Below are 21,417 nucleotides of genomic sequence, written 5' to 3'. Positions count from 1 at the left end.
TCATCCTTACAGTTACACTCTATTGTAAAGGGGACTGGCATTCCAACAGTATAACTCACAAATCCAATTGGTCTTATCACAGGGGAGAAATGATCCACTGAAAACACATTGAATGGGATTTTGCTCCCCTCAAAAAAGGGGGTGGGGGTGACATGTTTAGCCATGTTGGTCATACCAATCGATTGACAATCCTTACAACTTATTTCTCATTGAAAAGGGGACTAATCAGGCTTTCTAACGGTATAAAAGACAACACCAATCGGTACTGTTAAATGGGAGAAATGATCAACTGAAAAAATATTGCAGGGGATTTTGTCAAAAAAAAATTGGTCGCTTCCCACATAATTACCGGTGTCACTCATTCCAGAAATGCAGGATCCTTACAAGTTGTATCTCACTGGAAAGAGGACGAATCAGGCTTTATAACGGTATATGATACAACATTATTGGGTATAAATAAAGAGGATAAATTATAGATTGAAAAAGCGGTGCAGAACTTTTTTTGCCTAGTATATAAACACTTAACTAGCTGATGATCTGCGAAGAGGTATTGTCAGTATATATGAACACAAAACATCACTGAGAAAACTGGAAATGCTTTTAAATAAATGTACAGTGATGAGGGTTTGTGCAATCATTACAGAGCAGCAGAGACTAAAGTCATTTCCTTTATTCCTGTGTATTTAACATTACTCCATATTACTGGTAACTTTGTCCTACAAACAGCAGATGTATGTGATTTGCACATGAATTCGTCAAAGTCCTCATGTCATGAAGAGCTGAAACAGGTGGTGTCTTTAAGCCTTGGTGGTCCCTGCCGTCTGTGATGCTTGCTGGCTCTGCTGTAGCTGCTGGATCTTGATGTTCATTACTTCAATTACAGCTGTGAGAAAAACCACAAAATATAAAATTTAATTAGGCGCATAATCATTTCCGTTCTTAACAAGGAAGAGCCATTTTTAAAATGTTACTGTTGACCTAATATCAGCACATTATTCTTTTGACTGTAGGTGTGTTACTTCTAAAAATGTTGTAAATTAACAGTATGAAGACTTACGATGAATGACCCTATGACCTTTCCACTAACACGACCAGCAGACCCAGTGCCATAAAAAAACAATGTAGTTTTCTCACATTTGACAGTAGTAAACTGTTTTATTCCATGACCCTAACATTATCACTACAACTGTTAACAAATTGTTTTTTTAAACAGTAAAACAATGTTTGACTAACAATGTTCAAGGATTTCAAATGGTTATTCAACAGATTCCAGCTGCTGTTTCATTTATTTTGGTGGCATCGTTTGTGCTGTCACTGGTGTATTGTTTTTGCACTGCACTTCTTGCCAGTGTCGTCTGTACTCTGACATCTGTGGCATTGCAGCACCCAGAACACCAACACTAATGAAGCAACTACAAATAGCGGACTGCCTAACAGCACCCACTGTATGTCCACAGCAACAGTAACATCTACACTGTATAAACAAAAGGATTTCTCAAACAATATGAAAACTTAATAGTTGCATTAGATCTGCATTGCACTTAGCTGTTTGTTGTCAAAAGCAAATACTACACCAATAATGTTTGATCAACAAAAGACAGTGATTGCTTAGTGTAAACAGAACTAACACCTTAATTAGTGTTTAACAATACTAATTACAGTTAAAACTCAGTCAAGGAAATGGTCCAACACAATGAAGACTTAAGTCTTAAAAACACACATTTGCATCATCACACTGAAAAGCAGAAAATGTTCATCTATGGCATACAAAATGACCACTTCCTTTTGTGCCCGCGATTGGTAAAAAACATATTTAATGGTACGCCCTAGACGGAATAAGAAGGAAGTAAAGAAATCTATGACAAATACAGACATGCTTACCTTGTTTCATAGCATGTTTTTCCTGTAGGGCTGGCTGAATTTTCTCTATCTGCTTTGTGAGGAAGTCTATTTTGCGTTTGAAGAATGCCTTTGAGTCTTCGACATTCTAACAAGGGAGATAAAATACAGGATCAGAAATCACTTTTGAAAATGGTTAGCTCTGCTGCATTATTTCTGTGAGATGAAACTTAAATGATTAAATGGCTGTGCAGGATTTCAGTTTCCGCACAATTTATGCGTACCTTTTCAACGTAGTATCCTGTGCCCACATCCACTAAAACATGTTCCACATCATTTAATGTTCCGGGGACATACATCTGAGAAGAGCAGGTCAAGGACATGTGTATCCAAAAGGTACATACTTGTAACATATTTAAGGCACAATATGTCACAACAGACACAAATTCCAAATGGAGGTTCTGAAACAACACTGTCACATTTAGCAAAAGCTTCAAAAGAATCCTATAATTAACTGTGGATATTTTGTAGGTATTAACAGTATATATATGATTCATAAAATTGTGTCTGAGTATGTGGTCAGTGAGTGTTGCTTTAACACAAAAACAGACATGAGGGATGCCTTGAACAAGCCCTCAGGCTCGCCCGTTGTAACAGAAGGATACAGAGCTGGTGAGAGGCACAAGCAATTCCTTTCCTGTATGGAGACAGTAGAGACACAGTCAAAGCACAAGTCATCATTTTGGCTGCCATCAGCAAGATTTCATTAAGTACAAACATTATGGAAGTGATCAAATGAAATTGTAACAAGAGTAAGAGTAAAAAGCTGTAAATGACTGATATGAAAGCTTTCTCACTAACATAACATTTAGTAGGCTCTGTATCCACCTGTTCTGGATTTTACTGCATTCAAAAGGACAGTTTCTCAATATTCAGTTGCAGGACCTTGTTAGAAAGCATTTCACTTTTCATTTTTGGATTTATTAATCAAGAACATTACATTTTTTCTGCACCCTCTAGGCCTATTGCTTGGTGATTTTCAGGTGTATATTGTCAAGCTTTTGTGCAACACAGATCTCCCTAATGCTGTCCTAATTATTGAACGTACATCATAAATAGCATCTTTGAACATTTGCACATGAAGCTGTTGTTTGTTGTTACAAGGACGCTGGAAATTTTCAAAATTAACGAATCTAACTCTTGAACCTGTGTCTGGCTTCAAGCAATCACCTCTACAGTGTCCATTAAAATAAAATAAAATAAAATGGATGCATCTACTACAAGTGGAATAAGGTGTATTCTTTCTTAATATTGAGATTAATATTGTTTCATCCAGTCCATCATTTACATTAAATATACTAGTGTATAATATGCAGGGTCTTGTGGAACTGGCTAAGGCTTCATTAGTATCACTTAGCATTACTTACCTTCATTATTTTTGTTCAAAACGTTCAAACTATCTTTTGCTTCAACATACTTGGTCTGGACAACTTTGAGCTGCCCTATTGAAGACGTCAAGAACTCAATTTCCTGCAAAACAGTTACAAGTGCAATATATAAATTTATAACCTTTGCTGGAGTCAAAGCACCTAGTAGTGAACAAAAACATAATCATATACCCATTGTCTACTTTATACAATAATACAATTCTCAGTCAAGAATCTGGGTACAGACAATGTACCCAGATTAATTTTATCAATCATTAATTACTTAGAAATATGGAAATGTAAGGACAAACACACTTTGGGTGTGACTGGGCGTTTACATACTAACGTTACTTGTAGCTAGCATAATCAACGTTAGCATATGGAGCTAGCTGCACATCGGCCCACCCCTCCCACTTCCATCCACATTATAAATGTCATAAAGATAATATTGGAAAATACAAAGCCACAACATGACTAATATTAATACGTTTCACATTACTTGATCAAGCTGAGTTTTCAGTCCCTCTAACTGGGGCAGAGACAGCTCTGTGAGATTCACCGCCATGTTGGAAGCGTGATGCAAATGAAAGCCTGTGTTCAATACACTTCCAGGTTACAACGATGCTCCGAGGGCAGAGCGTGTCGCCCCCTTCAGGACAAAACGGAAAATACATCAGCTACTTAAAACCTGGTTCCAAACAAGATTATAGTTAACCAAAGCTAAACTAAGTACTAAAACTAGAGGAGAAAAAAAAACAACTGTTAACGGAAACCAAACTAAAAACTAGACTATAGAAAAAAGTAAAACTAACTGAAACGATATTGTGTGCCTTTAAGACTAAATTAAATAAAGATACACCGAAAATGTCTTTAGTTATAATCTGTCATTTTGTCAAATTTGTCAACAGAAGCATGAGGAGGCGTTGGTGCTGATGTTTATTGAGAGTGGATGTCTACATGACTGTGAGTGAAAGTGTTGTGTCTGTGTTATAGCCTACCTATCGTGAATTTCTTAAATCTTGCCCCCGACAAACACCCGCATATTATTATAATAAAAAAAAAACTAAAATACTGAAACTAATAAAAACTAAACTAAAACTAAACATTTTTAAACAATTAAAACTAAAGTGAAACAAACTGAAGCCAAACTGAATTGAAAACAAAAAATCAAAAACAAAATAAAAACTACTTAAAAATATAAACTATAATAACTAGGTTGCAAAGTTCTCTATTACCAGCAAAAGTCTTATTGATTATAGACTTAAAGACAAAAGTATTTTGTATTGTTGCTGGTATCCATGTTAAGTTTCTTACAGGTCTGAAGTTCACTTGTTTAAGTATGCCGAAATATACCTGGACAGCTATTAATATACATAGGCGGGGTGCCACGTGTGGGAAACAATGATTTATAGATTTTAGCAGCCATTGAAATATGATTACAAAACAGGACTTTTGAGCTGCTTGTTTCTTTTTTAACCTTTATTTTACTCAGGATAGCAGGCTGAGCATGTATTCTCTTCTTCAGCATCATCCTGCTCCACATATTCACACCTGGGAGCTGCCCAGTACAACCTGTATGCACTGCTGACCCCAACAGTGCCTTGCTCAATGGCACATCACCTGTCATGAGGGAGAAGGGGAAAAGCACTCTCCACTCTTTTCCTACCCAGGGTCATGTGGACTGGAGCCTATCCCACCATACACTGGGCAGAAGGCAGGAAACATCCAGGACAGGTCAGCATTCCATCATATGACTAACACAAATACACTAATTAACACCAACACTAATTTTTATGCCTGTGGGCAAATTTAAGCAATTCTAGCTCAACTGACTTGCATATCTTTGTACTATGGGAGGAAATAGAAGTACATGCAAACACCACATAAGAGTTTGAGATACAGACCCTGAACTTTCCTGTCATGAGGTGACAGTGCTTACGACTGAGCCTCCTTTGAAACTGGTCTACACCTGTTCAATATCACTTTAACAGCAGGTTATACAACCCCCTGTGGTTGTCAATAAATCTTTGAAAAAGAGTCTGATCAAATCTGACTTACTTCAGTCCCCACCACAGAACAGACACCAATCAAAAGTGAGAAAAACATTTATTAAAATTTCCATCAATGTTTCTTGGCAGACTAGGTTTGCACTGAAACAACTGGCATATCCACAATATATTAAAAAATACATTCACACTATGAAAGCACTCACTTAAATTAAAAACATTGGATTAAGTAAAGAATTGTACTTAAAAGCTTGCAAAAGCTTCAACTGAAAAATAAATTCCAAGTTTAAAATAATGTCCTCCCGCTCTAGCGGGGGAACAATAATTTTTGATGTTGCTGAAGCTGTTAAAATCCTATTTTAGGACACCTCCTATTGCAGATGGATTGGTAAGCCATAGACCACAGGTGCAGCTCCTATGAGGTATTTGAGGTGTGTGGCCTGCCGGGACGATCTCATGTAGTGCAGGAGGGGCGCTCCAGGCCCAGCAGACAACCAGGACTCCAGTAAAGCTTTGGTGAAGCGGTCAATGTCCCGATCTGTCACATCCCACAGGTTTCCCAAAACGAAAGGGCTAGAGGAGGGTAGAGAGAAAACAGTCATGCCTCATTTACTAAAGGATATCAAATAAATTGTTCAGTGAAATAATGAATTTGCTCTTGGTAATACAGTGGTTTTCCTTGTCACCTGCACTGTTCAGTGATTTACAGAAAAAAAAAAAAGCTGCTGTACAAAGTTTAATGATTTAGTCATGAGATTGAAAATTGTTAAATAAATAAGTATAATAAATAAATAAGTAAATCTTGCAGTTCATGTGATTAATGAAGTTGCTAAATTATTCCAGGCAAAAAGCATTCCACTAAAAATTCAAGAGACGGTTTTATTGCACACTCCAACTTTGTGGATTTGCAAGGTCCAAACATTTATAATTCAAACAAAAACATATGAGGAAACATCCGCAATATCCATTTGAATGCTAATGGATATCAGTTAATTCACATTTAGTGGAAACTGTGTGAATGTGTGCAGATAGACCATCTTACCAGCCTGCCATGAGGTAGTTGAGGATGATGCCTGTTCCTTCTTGGTCCCCACGCACCGCCAGAGCAGCACTACTACAGCCAAAGAGCAGGGATGCTGCTCTCATCTCCTGCTTCAGGACCCTCTGGCCATCCAGGAACCGTGCGCCTGCACCGTGACCCACGTAACTGCAGCAAGACAGGTGAGGGTCACATGGACAGAGAGGATGTAAAAAGTTACCAAATCAAACATCAAAATATTCCGGAAGGGTTTTTCCTCAACAAAGAAAGAAAAAAATAATCCAATTACCACTCGCTATTTTTGTCATGTCTAACAGCATAAACTTCTCTGTGTGTGGCATTTCCTATACATTTACCAAAAAATTATCATAAGGTTTGATATTTGTAATTGTGTCTGCATTATCACAATAATCAAATATTGATGTTTAACTGTTATTTTGTCCCAGAGAACTGCCAATTTTCTGTTTTTCAATATTTCATCTAATATATTCAAACTAGCCAATTTCAGAATGTAGTTTCACACAATTTACATTTTATATAAACAATTCCCAAAAGTTCAAAAGCCTGCAATTGAATGATCAAACCATTCACACACTTGAATGTCCTCTAATTCTGTGAAAGCTGGTCTACTGTACACTTCAGTACTTGATATTTTACTTTATTGTGTTGTATTGTCTACGCAGCACCAGATATCAATTTAAGATCATATTGATAAGTCAGTCAACATTAACTGTTCTTAACAGACTGCAGACAATTCTCTCCTCTGTCTCTTAGGATACAGGATGCCATCTCAAACTCACATATAGAGATCTTTGGTAGCGACAGCTTGCTCCAGTTGACCAGAGTCAGGAGCAACTCCACACACACCCAGCCAGTCCCGCTTACTACAAAGGAGCGAAATTGCAAGTGAATGAGAAGAGGAAAGACCACTGGAGAAATCCATAAACCCTAGAGGATACTGAACAATTCAAATGCTTATTTAACTGTCATATGAGCGCTGGTCTCACCTGCTAAACCATTCCTTGAATCTCTCCTGCGAGTTTCCCAAATTAGCATCAGGGTCAAGCACATAGAACACCTGCTTAGCATCTACACCTTGCTTCAGGATGGACTGAGGGTCAGTCTGACGGGAGAGAATTCAGTAATGACATATTTAACCACAGTTCAACTAAACTGTCATAAACCAGAAAATTACAGCCAAAACACTGAGCACAATGGGGCAAGTAGAGGAGTTAATCGTACCTCTTTCTGAATGCAAAGTCCGAGTAGTGAGTGTAGAGAAGGCATACGAGTAACAGAGCAAGACCTCAAGCAGGAGATGCTCTCCCATGGCAGCTTCTGAAGGTACTGCAAGGTGAGCAGGACAGAGGATCAAACATCTACACAGAGTCAGAAATTATCCAACTTCACAAATTGTGTTGGTGCTTTGCGGCTCTCAATAGACCTGTCATCTACAAATTGGACCTTAGAAAAATTCAAATGTGTTACAGTGATGAAAAAGCAAACCTTGTCCAGAATGAGAACTACATGGCCATCAGGTTCTTCTCTGTCTGCCAACTGAGACACAGCTGTCTGCATCAAGTGGTCGCACTCCTCATCCCACTCTGGACAAACTCCAAAAGCAAATCTTTTAAGTTCTTCTTGGGAGAGCAGAGGCGATGCAGACAGCACAGCCTAGAACACAGGTCAGAGTTGTTAGTGGTTTTTATCCATTCCCACAGCACAGAGAGCCAGGTGTTGGTGATTAAGACCCCATGAGGCACACATATGTGAAGAAACAAATAACACACACCTTAATCATCTCCTCACTGACAGTCACTCCCCTGGCAGATAAAGCCTTGCACAGTTGCTTGGCCTGATTGGAGAGCTGAGGATTAGACTTTAGAGGTAGAAGAAGGCTCTGCCAGCATCCCAGCAATCCCTCCATCTCCTCCAACAGTCGCTGAAAAGAAAGATCAGAAGGTATTTAAAGGGTCAAAGAAAAATACAAATCAACTTTATTAGGGTCATCGGATTGCTGGTTACTTATCTATTCCATCAGTAAGAAAGAAAATTGCTGGGAAGCAGAGCTCTGTTATAGTGCACTTTTTATTTGGAGAGATCTTCCTGCTGCAATTAGAGAGCCAAATTGTATCTGTCTGGCCTGTACATTTTCATTCATTATTATTTGGCCAGCCTTAACTTTGCACAAAGTTAGTGGTGCCAGATTCAAACATTCACCCAAGCCTTCTTACTAAGTGTATTTTTGTTCCAACAAACAGAGCTTTTGAGACTTTTCTTCTAATTCTAATTTAGGGTCTACGTTTGGGGTGTTGTTTTCATTTGTTTCATATTTTAGGTATTGTCATACCCTTTGACACAAAAACTAGGATTAATGGCTGAACAAATTAACTTGACCTTATGCTTAGTCACACAATGCACTTCAAATCCACAAGTCTCTCTTTCTTCAGCAGCAGCCATCCCCACTTACCTCAACACGTGTGTCTAGAGCCCTGCGGCCCTCCCACCACTTGGTTTTCTCAGAGACACAGCTGACAACCTTCTGTTCCACCTGGATGCTGTCCATCTCCTGCACCAGCCAACTAATGGGGTGCTTCCCAACAAGGAGAGAAACAGAAGGGTCATCACTGGGGATGTTGATGAATAATCAACACTCAAATGCTCTTTATAAAATTATGAGACAAGCTTACTTACTAAAACTGCTGAGGCCTAACACATTTATTAGAGAATAGGGATATTCATTTAATGTTGACTTGGAAGCATACTGCATTTTTTCCCCCAGTGGGTTAAATATATTTCCTCCATGCAACATATTTTATTATGCCTTGAATTGAATTTATAGGGCAAACTTTCTGGTAGCAGAAACAATGCATTTGCATGTGTTTCTTTTTAACTGAGTTATGACACATGACAGTTTCCAGTCATCATATTTTGCCCTTTTATAAGGCAAACCACAATACTGTTAGTGTTTCTTTTGTCAGCAAGACTACTTATTGCTGAATCTATTCATTTTTTTTCTGGCAATTTGATCATTTGATGACAATAAATCATTCTCACCTGCAGTTGGGAAGTGGGAAAGTGAACAGTCACAGGGGTTGATCCCCTCTCAAGACGGGACAGTACTACGGTGTCCCCCATCTGCCCAGGTTTCACTCCAAGCATAGACAGCACACACACTGTCACTCCTATAGAGGAAAAATGAAATAAAGATCACATTATTGTAAAATAAACATAGAAAATCAGGGTGTGCCTTTGCTGTCCTCTGAGGAAGCTGTTCTCAGCTTCAAACATTCTGATTTAATCCACCAAGTTATGGACAAAACAAACAAACAAAAACAGGCACCATTCAGAATGCTTCAGAATGACAGCTGACATTTAGCAAATGGAACAGAAAAGTAAACGCATTTCAAAGAAATCAAACATGCTTATACAGGGTGACCCAAAAAAACGGGAATCTTCGAAGTGCGTATTGGCAGACATGAGCAAGTGGCAGCACAATTAAAAAAAAATGAATATTCCATCATTGTTTCTTAAATGGCATGTTTTGAGGTTTCAATTACTATGAATAAAATATTTTTCTTCCATCACTCTTGGTTTTATTGGATTGTTAAAAAGTTCCCGTTTTTTTGTGTCACCCTGTACTTTGACTTGTACCATGTTTCTCGTGAGATCAAAACATTTAGTGTTTTACCCGAGGGAAGTTGTTGAATTTGTTGGATGAACTCTTGGCAGTCTTGCTGTGGGAAAGCGGAGGAATCGGCAGAAGAGAAGGAAAAGATGTTCTCCAACTGAGACAGTCGTTGCTCACGAGGAGTCCCAGACTGGGCTGGACTGGGCTCATCTAGACTCAGGGCATCCATCCTGTCTGCTAGCTCACTAGAAGTTTTTCTCAGCTTCCTATTGGATTGACACATCAAAGGAATGGGATCAGTCACTTAACTCAAAACACAATCAGTGATACTGTTGTACAGGTTAAAAAAAAAAAAAAAACAGTCCTAGAGGTATCATGTAGAATATATCGGGAAGTGAGTACCACTAATTACAGGTACACTGATAATGTCTGTTTTAAAAGTATCAGTACCAATGCAGTGCTCCAATACCTCAGTTACAATTAACCTGTCCTGACTCTTAGACAGACAATTTAATGACATAAACTTTGGCACCATAAAATACTTTCCAAAGGGATAAAATGTTTCTGCACTGTGGTGATTATTTTGAACTCAGCAGAAACTGCCAGCTGTGCCAAGCTTAGGTGTTTCTGGCAGTGGGGAGAGTGGTGGAGTAAAGCACCTGGTTCAAGCTAGCCCAAGGCAACCAGAATAATACCAGAAGTGGGTGATTTTGCCCTCCAATATATTTCAGTATCTTCATTTTCACAATGGAGCTTGCATTACTATTTTTTTGCATTGTTTAGAGCATAAATGTGTCAAACTAATAAATGACAAGAATTAATGCACTTAACATAGTGAGCATGAATATAGTGGTCAGATAAGTCAAACTTCTTAATAAAGTACTGAGCACTCATTGGTGCACCTCTAACACAATGCTTACTTGAGAGAACTGGCTAAATGCCTGTTCATGCGATGGCGGTTAGTGACACCAAGAGACTGGGTATGTAGCATCGCTGTAGTTATGGGGTCCCTTTGTCCCAAGGTCAGGGCCAAAAGGGCACAGAGGCTTGGATAGAGGGTGGTAGGAGGAAAGTGTTGAAGGGCCAACCAGGCGGACCGCAGCAATGACTGAACCGCTTCCACATTAAGACTGTCTGGAAAGTGGAATGTCAGACAAGAGGAACAGGAATCAGGTGTTGCTACAATCTTCTTTGATAAGGAACACTGAGCTGAGCATGTATTTTAACCCCACAAACATAAGGTATCTACCTAAAGAAGGCATAAATTGGACAAAGCAATAACAGCCCAAAACAAACACTGTTTATGCATCACATTATAAAGAGAGAATCACGGCAGGGCAGATGTGACAATGTGCAGTCTGAAGGCTCACCTGGCCTGGCATCTGAATGAGACAGATGGGTTTGCAGGCCTTCTCTCAAATGGCCTCTGCTCCGCTGCTCAGACACATCATCTCTCCCCAAATTACCACACAAATCCCTCCGCAAGACCTCAAAATCTATGCCTGGAATAATAAAAACACAAATGAATGCTAAAAGACAATGCTAAATATGGCTATACGATTTCAACTAAAATGAAAGTCATGCTTGTGATTACAATTATTGCAATTGCTAGTCTTGATGATTTGGGGGAACAAATTAGTTATACTGCTATTTGCAATATAATTATTGCCCTAAGAGCAATTAATTTGAATAAAATTAAATGTTTCTCCATGAATACAAAGTTCCATTGTGATAACAAGACAATTTAATCAATGCCCTTACTTGAAGCAGCATTGTCCTCCGTCTCAGTGTCTGATGCTCTCAGCTGTTCGATGCTAACGTTGAAGACTCCATCAGTCTCCTCTTCAATGGTCCTCATTTTCTCTAACTCCTCTGTTGCTGCCTCCGTTGCAGGCAGCCTCCTGCATCTGCCTCTTCTTAATGGGGCAGCCTGACGCACCACTGCCCCTTCATCCTCAGAAGAGGTGGATACAGGGAGTGCAGTACTCTTCTTAACCCTAGTCTGCCTCTTTGGAGCCACAGTTGGCTCTGGAGCTGTTTTAAGCTTCTGGGCTGCCCTGGTAGTGGTACGTTTTTTAGAGACATCCTTTTTTTCTTTGAGCTCTGCCTGGGGATTAACCTCTGAGTCACTCTCATCACTGAACTCCACCTGCACCAAGACAAAAAACAAAAACATTAATTTTGTTTCATGAGTAAATAAAAGAAAATGAAGCCAAAAAATGGAAACATTATGGGAAAAGATTTCTATAAAAACCTTGAAACGTGATTTCTTTGTGCGTTTGGGGGCAGCAGGTACAGGCGGGACAGTTTCAGCTGCAGGCAGCTCTTCATAAACATGAAACTGCAGTCTAGGGGCAGCTTTTGCTGCTCCTCTCTGTGCTGAGCCAGGGGCTCTGACCTTCTGGACGGGAGTACAGGCCAAAGTAGGTACCTCTGAGTCAAAACCAAAAGAGCCAAACTCCTTAACAGAGGATTTGAACTTGGATGATTTCACCACAACTGGTGTTTTGGGGGGCAGACTTTTTCCTTTGGATGAGGAGCTTATCATTATAATTTGTGGTCCAGAAGCCTTAGTCTTCTTTGTTTCTTTTGTTTTGCCAGGAATACTTAGCTCTTTGACAGCATTGACTGAGTCCTTAGTCTTCTTTAGTGAGGATGGAGGAGGCACTGTTTTGTGTTTTGATTCCAGCTCTATGGACTGTTTTGGTGGGTTCCAAGTCCAAGCATCACAGAAGATCTCTTCCGGGGGGCAGTCTTTCTCTGCAGCCAGCATAAGTAATGAGGCTATTGCTTTGGTTGTCATTAGACCTGCTCTCAGAGGTCTGAGCTCTGGAGAGGACTTGGCACTCACAAATGCTAAGCCAGCCTCCAGGACTTTCCATATACCATGGACCTTGTCAAGCCGTGGCTCCAATCCAGACAGGGCCATGCGCAAATACACACGGCCTACCACATCCTGCATCAGGGAAGGCTTGGCAGAACCCTTGGCAGTGCCACAGAGAGGGAAAATTTTAGACAATTCTGTCCCAAGTTTGGCAGTGACACTCTTACAGCGGGCTAATGTGGCCTGATGAAGCTTCCAGCTGACTCTTGCTTCAGTGGGACCCAAGTGGAGTGCCAGATCAGCCTGTGTAGCAGCCCATCGGGCAGTGACGCGGCCGAGAGAGGGCTCGGAGCAGCAGGAGCACTGGCAGTCAGGTTCATGAGCCAAGGAGGAGAGCCAGCGGCGGGGCTGGGCTTTAAGAGGCGGGGAACTGGCCTGATCTCTCTCCACAGGATCTTTAGGGAACCACCTTGTGCTCAGGAAGCCTTTACAATCATCGTCCTGGCTGGGCAGAGCAGATTGTGACTTCTGTGCTGGACGGCCTTTCCTTGGCTTGATTTTCACTTCAGTCTTCTGCTCCTGATTAGAAAAATCTAGAGGAAAAACAACAGAGGTCCATTTTTTAGCTCAAGAGGACTGACACTCCTACAAGTAATATTTGAATCAATGATGGTATACCTCTGACAGACCTGTGCAAAGTTCCAGAAGGTTCCTGACTTTCTCCAGATCAAACCCACTTTCCTCTCTCTCACCCTGCATCAGCTCAAGCTCCGCCTTCAGCACCAGCAGCTCCGCACAACTAAACAATGGCACACAACATGCGAAAGGACACAAAAAGACTGAAATCCATCAAGACTTTTACTAGAGTTTATAACTCAATAACAATACCATATTTTAATATTTAAGTAATGAGATATGTTGGTCATTTATGTAGGAGATAAATGGGCACATGCATATACTGGGCCATTCTCAGGCTGTTAACAACTGTGCTTAGTAGCCTACTGTAATTGTATCATGCCAAACAGTGCACAAAACAATCAAAAATCATGCAGTGGTCTGACAGTATAGTTACAAAATGGTGCATCTATTTAATAGAGAAAAGCAACTATCTTGGAATAGCAAATATGGACTGATAATCCTTGCAACATATGACCCTGTTTTACTGCAAACATTAAACCCACTACAGTGTACATACTGGCTGAGTGCCTGCAGCTTGATGGCTAGTTTAAGGGCTTCTAAGCATTGAAGCCTGGCGTCATGGATGGCCCCACAGCTGCTCCTCACAGCCACCATCTTCATAGAGCAGCTCAGCAGCTCTGACAGCAGCTGCCACTTCAGCACCAGGTTATCTCCTGTTTGCAAAAAAAAAAAAAAAAAAAAAAAAAAAAAACAGATGGAGAGAGTCATTATGGCAGACAACACTCAAACAAATAGATATAATGGCCAGATTACATTATCAATGCATGGTGTGTGAGACAAGCCTACCTTGGTCGATGAAGCGTATGTCTGAACTGTTGCTGTAAGTCCCATACAGGCCCTTCCCCACTAGAGTGACCAGCAGGCTGCAGAGAAGCTTCAGGCTCTCATACAAGGCTGTGTCTGGGTTATTTAAGCCTGGAACACACACACAGACAGTAATCAACACATCAAAAACTCATAGGTTCCTCCCATTACATGTTATAGCCACTATCCTCCACTCTTAATTCACACAAATGCAAAAATAAATCAAAATGGTATTTAGGATCAGCAAAATTATAACTTTCTAGTTCAGGGAAGCATAGCAAATGCCTCTGCTAACCATGCTGGGTGATGCGATGGCGCTGGGCTTGTGGCAGTGCAGCCGTGTCCAGAGTCAGGTAAGAACTACAGGTTTGGAGAGCCTGGGCTCGCAGCAGGTACCAGGTCTTGGATTGTCTCTGCTCATTCACCTCTTTAAGCACCTCACACAAATAAGGCACCCCACGCAGCACCTGAGATTACCCCAGATAAAGAAGGGGGGTTAGTTGCCAGCTGTAAAATCCAAAAACTGATACATGCTCGTTTAAATTCTGGATTAAATTCCAGGATTTATAACATGTTATAGGCATCATATGTAATATCCTCAGAGCATTTCATTTCAATTTTCTATTTAAATACCTGCGAATCATGTTTTCTATTTGTTAACTCCTGTGTGTGATGGCTCAAAGAGTACTTGCAAATGGAATATATGTAATATTGTGATATCTATAGGCAACTCACTGTATGAAGTAAAATAAGCACTCAGAGACAGGTGTGATAAAAACATGGGATCTGACAAAGAGATAGACGATATGGGGAAAAAAAGTGGTGTTGCGTAACCCTGGTACATATGCGTCACCTACCTGTCCTGTGCTGTAGCAGTACTCAGCCCTCAATAGAACAGCCAGCATGGAAAGGGAAGAGGGCCCTTCAGCAGTGATATCTGAGGTAAGAAACTGTTCTGCTTGCTCCAGCTGAGCCTAAAACAAGAATTAGTTACGTCTCAAATATCAATTCTCACATAAATTGTTAACTGTGACAATAAAATTTGAACAATTATTTAATTTACTGAGACAAAGTATTTTCACTGAGAATAGTCTTCACAGAATTGCATTACCCAAGCCATCTCAGGGGAACCGAGACTGAGGAGAATCCTGGCTGACTGACAGAGGGAGCTGGCACTTCGTTGACCATCAGCAAGGTGACGTGAGAGGCCAAAAGCTAGTTGGTAAGCTTCCAAAGCCTTCAGAGGCTACACAGGAGAGAATAAAGAGAGTTGATGAGATAGAAACACCCAGCAGGCATTTCTCTTTCTTAAAACCTTTTATATAGCACCTCCTGATAAGTATGAAGTGGTTACTGCTCAGGTAGAATCTGGAAGTTTCCTTGGAGTGGAACTAAAATAAAGAGACCTTCCAGAACGATTATGACTAGCGACTGTGTTACCTTTCCCATAAGTTTGAAGAGGGCAGCAGTCAGAACAATGGAGCTGTGAGTCTGCTTGGGGTTCCTGACAGATGGCAAGACTGGAGTGTGCAGAAGGGATGACCACTCATCCAGGGCTCTTTCCAGAGGTTGGCACAACTCTGAGGGAACAAGAAAATGTCCATAACACACCTTAGTTCAGCTAGAAAACAGATACTATTGAGAAACAGAGAGAGCAACTGAAAAACTGAGCTGGTTCAGTGTAAAGGGATTGGCCATTTAAAATATATGGTGAATAGAAAAAAAATCATTGTGATATCAGGTCTAGCCATTATATATATAAAATTACAGTTGGGAGAATTACAGTATGAAAAAGGGCTTCCTACTGTTCTCTGCAGCCAGGTTGAAACGCAGGCCTTCATAGACCGGGGTGCTGTCCTGCATCTTTTGCTTGTCTTCATAGTCAAAATCATTGGTCCCAATGGGATTTGACACAGCTTGCGTCTGCTCACGCAAGTCTTGCAGTTTTTTCTCCTTATCAATGGCCTGCCCACGGAAAACAAAACATCAGTGACTTTATCCATGCCAAGGTATAAAGACTTTGTGTTTGAGAAAGTTCAATACAGTATTTACTATTTTTAAACTGAAATCACCAAAGCGCTTCACCATTTCCATAAAAAAAATAATACATAAAATATACACTTAAAAATACCTATCATTTACAATTGGTATATTACAGATTAGAATTAGCTTAAAACTGTCTAAAACCACTTTCTCTTCTAAAGAGTTTTTTTTTTTAAGCTTTGTTTAAATGCTGACATTTTATGCAACATTTTTCCTCAACAAAACAGTAACTAAAAAAGCAGTAAGAGAAATGTTGTGTCCTAGAGCCTACTTCAGCCTGTGAATACTGGCATAATGTATCTGATTCCGTTTCCATTCATTTCAAATCTGAATTTTTTTAAAAATGATTTTTAATTCTGAATCAAGCTCTAACTTTTAAGGCATTTGAAAACATATACATAAACTCAAGAGAAGTGCATGAAAATAAGATGATGCCCTGAAGACACAACACTGCCCACCTCCTCAAGGTTTTTCTCCAGAGTGCAGATATAGAGCCAAAGCAAAGTGTGGGCCTTGTCATCCTTCAGTCTGTCAGCATTCTCTGCAGTCACTGGCTCTTCTTCAAGCAGCCGCAAAGCTTCATGGGTAAAATCAACTGCCATACTGTGTAGTAACAAACACAAATAATGAAAACAGACACAAAAGGTTGTTAGCCAGTCTGGGCCAGGAAAGACTATTTATCATTTGAGATGATAAAGTAGTGATCTAGGTAAAGTCTCCTACCAGTCAGTCTGTTCACTGAAATCCTGGAAACACACCACTTGGGACATTTCACACAGGTAGACAGCACGCAGGTGTGTGTGGGTGCTCTCCTCATGGCAGATGTCCAGCAGATCACACAGAGTGTTGTAACGCTCCTGTGCGGTGTCCCCTGCCACCTCTTTGTAAGCACGCAGCTCCTCCTCCAACAGGCAAAGCATTACCGCCTCATCAGGAACATCAGGACCAAAACCATCTCGCAGGGTCCTATTCCAAGACCAAACAGAACGGGGCAAACAGATAGCAAGTCAGTATTCTTTAAATTAATCTAACACAGATCCTTGCACAATCATCAGAAAAGTTAATGAAAAATCATTCGAACTTATTGTTCAGTCAACCAAAACTTGACTTTACAGCAGTGTGCATCCCCCAGTGTGATAAAGTAGAGTGTTTATACCTGAGCCGGACGTCCTCCTCACCAATGCGGGCTGCATCAGCCTTCGTTTTCACCCACAAAGAGACAGGTTCAGCCATATGAGTTGTGATTTCGTCCCCCAGGGCCTTAAGCCACAGGATAACCCAGTCCAAGGCTCGCTCCAGCTGGCCGCCCCGCCGAGAGCTCTGCACTGCCAGCATGAAGGGTCGGCTCAACTACACGATAATACAAATATTATTTCAAATTATGAATGTTTAAGAGGATATAATTACAAATCTACAAGATTAATAAACATGTGTTTCAGACTGTTACATAAACAAAAGTAAAGAAAAAAATATGTTCCATGTATGATCTGTATTCTATTATTTGCTACTGCAATAGGTAGGTAGGTAGGTAGGTAGGTAGATACTTTATTCATCCCGCAGGAAATTCACATTTTCTTCAGCAGTATCCACAGATTACAAATTAAGTGAATAAAAAAAATAGAAATAAAGAATAAGATCTAAGTATAACAGAATAAGATCTGAGTACAACAGAATAACCTAAGTACAACCCAGTGTGCAAAAAGCAATGTGCCACAAAAAAACAGAAAACAGAAAAAACGTGTGCATGGGTGTATAAAATGTGCATAGAGGTAGGTCAATGTGCAAATTTAGAAGAAATATACAGTATACACATGATAAATAGCAGAATATACAGTATACACATGATAAATAGCAGAATCTACACTATACACATGATAAATAGCAGTAAGCAATATAGACACTATGAACCGGGATTATAAAAAGATAGGAATATGCACAATTTCAACAGAAGTATTAACAGTTAATAATAACAGTTAAACAGAAATAACCACGTTTCTCCACTAAGATCATTAAAGTTTCACCTTATCTTAAAAGTAAAATTTGAAATTTGAACAATGTTGATGGAAGTTACACTTTAGTTTCACTAAACAACTTCAATTATAACACAAATGCACAGTACATGCTGTGTATTTAGTAAGACTGAAACAATGTGTTGTATTACAGGGAAAAAAGAGCTTCGTACCCTATCGACAGAGAGAGAGCCAGGTCTATTCTTGCATAGGTCCTGACAGAGAATCTCCACTAAAGTGAAGGCCTGGTCATAGAGTCGCCGGTTGTACAATCCACACACCAAGTTGCTCACAGCAACCACTGCAGGACATACAGTAATCACAAAAACACAGCCATGGAAAAATAGCATTGTTTTCAATATAAGGCAGTAATAAAATACAAATATAAGGCAGTAATAAAATCAAACAAGTAAAACTGAAGAGCCATACAAGACAGAAGGTTAAAATGTAACACCTGCTTTAATGAGAATGTTATCCGTAGGGAGCTTGCATAGTTCAGTCATCATCCGTCCAGCTGTGGCCTGGCAGTACAGCAGCACTCTGTCCAGAGTATCACTGCTCTCAAGCTAAGACAGGCAAACCACAATCAGCAGCATAATACTGTACATGTCTTAATGCATTTCTATAACTGTGGGAAAATCATCATATCCAGATAATTATGAAATATCAGCTTCAGTAATTCAGGGTAGGTTACAGAATTATCCTTACCTGGGAGGCCAGCATGCTCTCATAAGCAAATACGAAGCCCTGGTACATACTGAAGCACAGTGACTGCTGGAGTCTGCTGACCTCAGTCTGGCACGCCAAATTCTGTTAAACCACACAACATCAGGTAAAACACTGTAGCATGTGCACACGTACATATTATTACACTACATACAACAGTGTAGGGATGTGAGACAACATACTATTTTCAAGATGCTCAAGATTTTAAAAAACAATTTTGGCTGGCCCATAATTTTACACATTTCCTGCACCCTCCCTACTTTGCTCACCAATACAAAGGAAGGAGACCCATCCTTTCTTTTACTGGTGACCACACTCACCTTCTGAAGTGCTTTAAATATTTGCTCCTGATGCTCTTCAAGAAATGAAAACCAGGCCAGGAGCACGGATCCACTTAGTCCTTTGCTGTGTCCACTGTCGACTGCCCATACCATTAGACTGCATCCCTCCAGAATAGCATGAGCTTCCTGGTCCCCCAGGTCAACTGGAAGAGACCTCAAGGCTCGGGCACACTCTGTGAAAGCTTGGCCATTCTCCTCTCCAGATGTCATGGAAGAGTGAGTTTTTACCGCCCATTTACCAAGCACCAGAGGTGTACGATGACAGTCTCCACAAAGTGTGATCTTGCTCTCAGTTTCACCCAGTAAAGTGTGAGCCAGGTCCCAGTGACCTGCCTTACAAAGTAGTTTAGCTGTAACCAGTAACACTTCAGAAAGAATGGCCAAATTGCGTTTCTCAGACTGCCCGTCACCACTTCCGTCACTGCCTCTACCACCTGTCCAACACATTGAGAAGAGTGTGTGTGTTTCCTGTAGAAGAAAGGAAGCATCCTCCTTGGTCACTGTCCCACAGCTATTCTCAAACGCTACCAAGGCATCTTCTGTGTAAATGGGAGCTTTGGAATAGGAGGGAGGCACAGTGCTCTCTCTGTCCAACAACAGCAGGAAGCTCAGAGCTTGTATCTGGAAGCGAAGCTTGTCCCTGTGATTCAGGGTTGTACCATCTTTGGTAGAAGATAATCCATTCCAGAGCACTGAAAAGCAGCTTCGCACAAGAACACAGTAATCTTCAACCTACGGATCATATAAGAGAGGGTACCTTGTTAATACTGACACCACACAAACTGATCATGCTGTGTGAATGAGGGATAAATAATCTTCATCTGATACATACCTGTTGTACTGGAGTAAGCCTGCTGTAAAGCAGCCGGGCTAGGTGACTGCATAAAGTGTGAACCCCCAAAGAGCTGAGTTTCTTGACAATATGGAAAATTATCTTTTCCATGTACAAAGGGCTGTTTTGGGGAACATGTGCTCCAGACAAATCATATCCATGAAGGGCAAGCTCCACCAGCTTTATCAGCTGACTGATGTGGTCAGGGTCAGGGGGTCCAACTCCAAGTTGATGGTTACAGGCTCTAATGACTCTGTCACACAATGTCCGACCATGAAGCCCAGGTTGACTCTTCACATAATTCTGCAATATGTAAAGTTAAACCTGATTTAGATTCCTCTTTCAAGATGATAAACATAATCATATACAAGATCATATTTGTAGATTTAATCCAATGACACAGCAAACAATTCTGTAGGGAAAAAGTAGCTATTATTCAGTACTTGCCTAACATTCAGACTCATCTTCAGTTAGGAAAGAATTTAAATTAACCAGCAAATGGCTGATCGTGTTACTTTAGCGTGTAGCATTAATGAGTGAGACTGTTAAGAAAGCCGGCATGCTAACCTGTAGCTCTTCAGATAAAAGAGCCGTGTCCCTCAGAGAAGCTGTGCGCTTGATGTACTCGTCGACCTTCAAACACTTCATTTTGACAGCTGGAAAACACAGGAAATTTAGATACGGTAACAGTAACTTTAAACTCCGAAGCCGAGTTAGCTTTCACCGACTAGCGACATTACAACCCCGAGTTAACTTCCCTTGCTTGACGTTGTTTAGCCAATATATGCTAATAAGCAGACTTTCTTACCCGCAGCTGTAGAGTCATGAGGTGATATTCGAGTTAACAGCACCAAGCAACCGACGGCTGGCTGGTTGTTCAAGCTAACGGACCATTTCCAGCGAAAAAGTTTAAATCTCTTAAAGTTTGAACGTAAAACTGTCTAAAGGAATCGAACAGCCTCAGCAACAGCACCCCCGCGCACCATTTTTGAAATATATTTTCTGACCAATCCAAGGCGACATCCGGAATTCTCCCGGAAATACAAGGACTTCTGGGTATTGTAGTTTTTTTTTTTTTTTTTTTTTTTTTTTTTTTTTTGTTTGTTTGTTTGTTTGTTTGTTTGCTTGTTTTTTAAATTGTCTCTCGCCATACGCCTGTGTCAGTGGTTTTAAAATCCCGGGGACCCGTCAAAGCGG

At 40.4% G+C, this 21,417-nt stretch overlaps 2 protein-coding genes across 3 annotated transcripts; both read right to left on the bottom strand.

The window, feature by feature from the left end:
* Positions 1-655: 655 nt before the first annotated feature.
* On the bottom strand, positions 656-3,894 carry pfdn5 (prefoldin 5). The gene is made up of 6 exons (XM_030052239.1): positions 3,766-3,894; positions 3,267-3,369; positions 2,505-2,536; positions 2,124-2,198; positions 1,882-1,987; positions 656-883 (listed from the first exon to the last, which is right to left on the bottom strand). The coding sequence occupies exons 1-6, from the start codon at positions 3,829-3,831 to the stop codon at positions 798-800; spliced, it is 468 nt and encodes a 155-aa protein (XP_029908099.1). The 5' UTR covers positions 3,832-3,894; the 3' UTR covers positions 656-797.
* A 1,459-nt stretch (positions 3,895-5,353) lies between these two features.
* Positions 5,354-21,207, bottom strand: espl1 (extra spindle pole bodies like 1, separase). Of its 2 annotated transcripts, XM_030052237.1 has the most exons (32): positions 21,029-21,207; positions 20,788-20,876; positions 20,221-20,523; positions 19,368-20,120; positions 19,030-19,131; positions 18,776-18,887; positions 18,495-18,622; positions 17,469-17,662; positions 17,036-17,278; positions 16,771-16,915; positions 16,075-16,234; positions 15,710-15,849; positions 15,381-15,515; positions 15,127-15,243; positions 14,565-14,736; positions 14,252-14,380; positions 13,962-14,118; positions 13,456-13,565; positions 12,197-13,359; positions 11,704-12,091; positions 11,313-11,444; positions 10,863-11,076; positions 10,003-10,208; positions 9,369-9,496; positions 8,782-8,904; positions 8,104-8,253; positions 7,818-7,985; positions 7,554-7,658; positions 7,319-7,434; positions 7,112-7,195; positions 6,315-6,479; positions 5,644-5,845 (listed from the first exon to the last, which is right to left on the bottom strand). In XM_030052237.1, the coding sequence occupies exons 2-32, from the start codon at positions 20,866-20,868 to the stop codon at positions 5,644-5,646; spliced, it is 6,525 nt and encodes a 2,174-aa protein (XP_029908097.1). In that variant the 5' UTR covers positions 20,869-20,876; positions 21,029-21,207. The 2 variants fall into 2 exon arrangements, with proteins under 2 accessions (XP_029908098.1, XP_029908097.1); XM_030052238.1 differs by lacking the exon at positions 21,029-21,207 and having other exon boundaries at positions 5,354-5,845; positions 20,788-20,868.
* Between the last annotated feature and the right edge of the window lie 210 nt (positions 21,208-21,417).

The sequence above is a fragment of the Myripristis murdjan genome, chromosome 5, assembly GCF_902150065.1.
Source record: "Myripristis murdjan chromosome 5, fMyrMur1.1, whole genome shotgun sequence".
Taxonomy (NCBI): Eukaryota; Metazoa; Chordata; class Actinopteri; order Holocentriformes; family Holocentridae; genus Myripristis; species Myripristis murdjan.
This window is presented reverse-complemented; position numbering and strand designations above follow the sequence as displayed.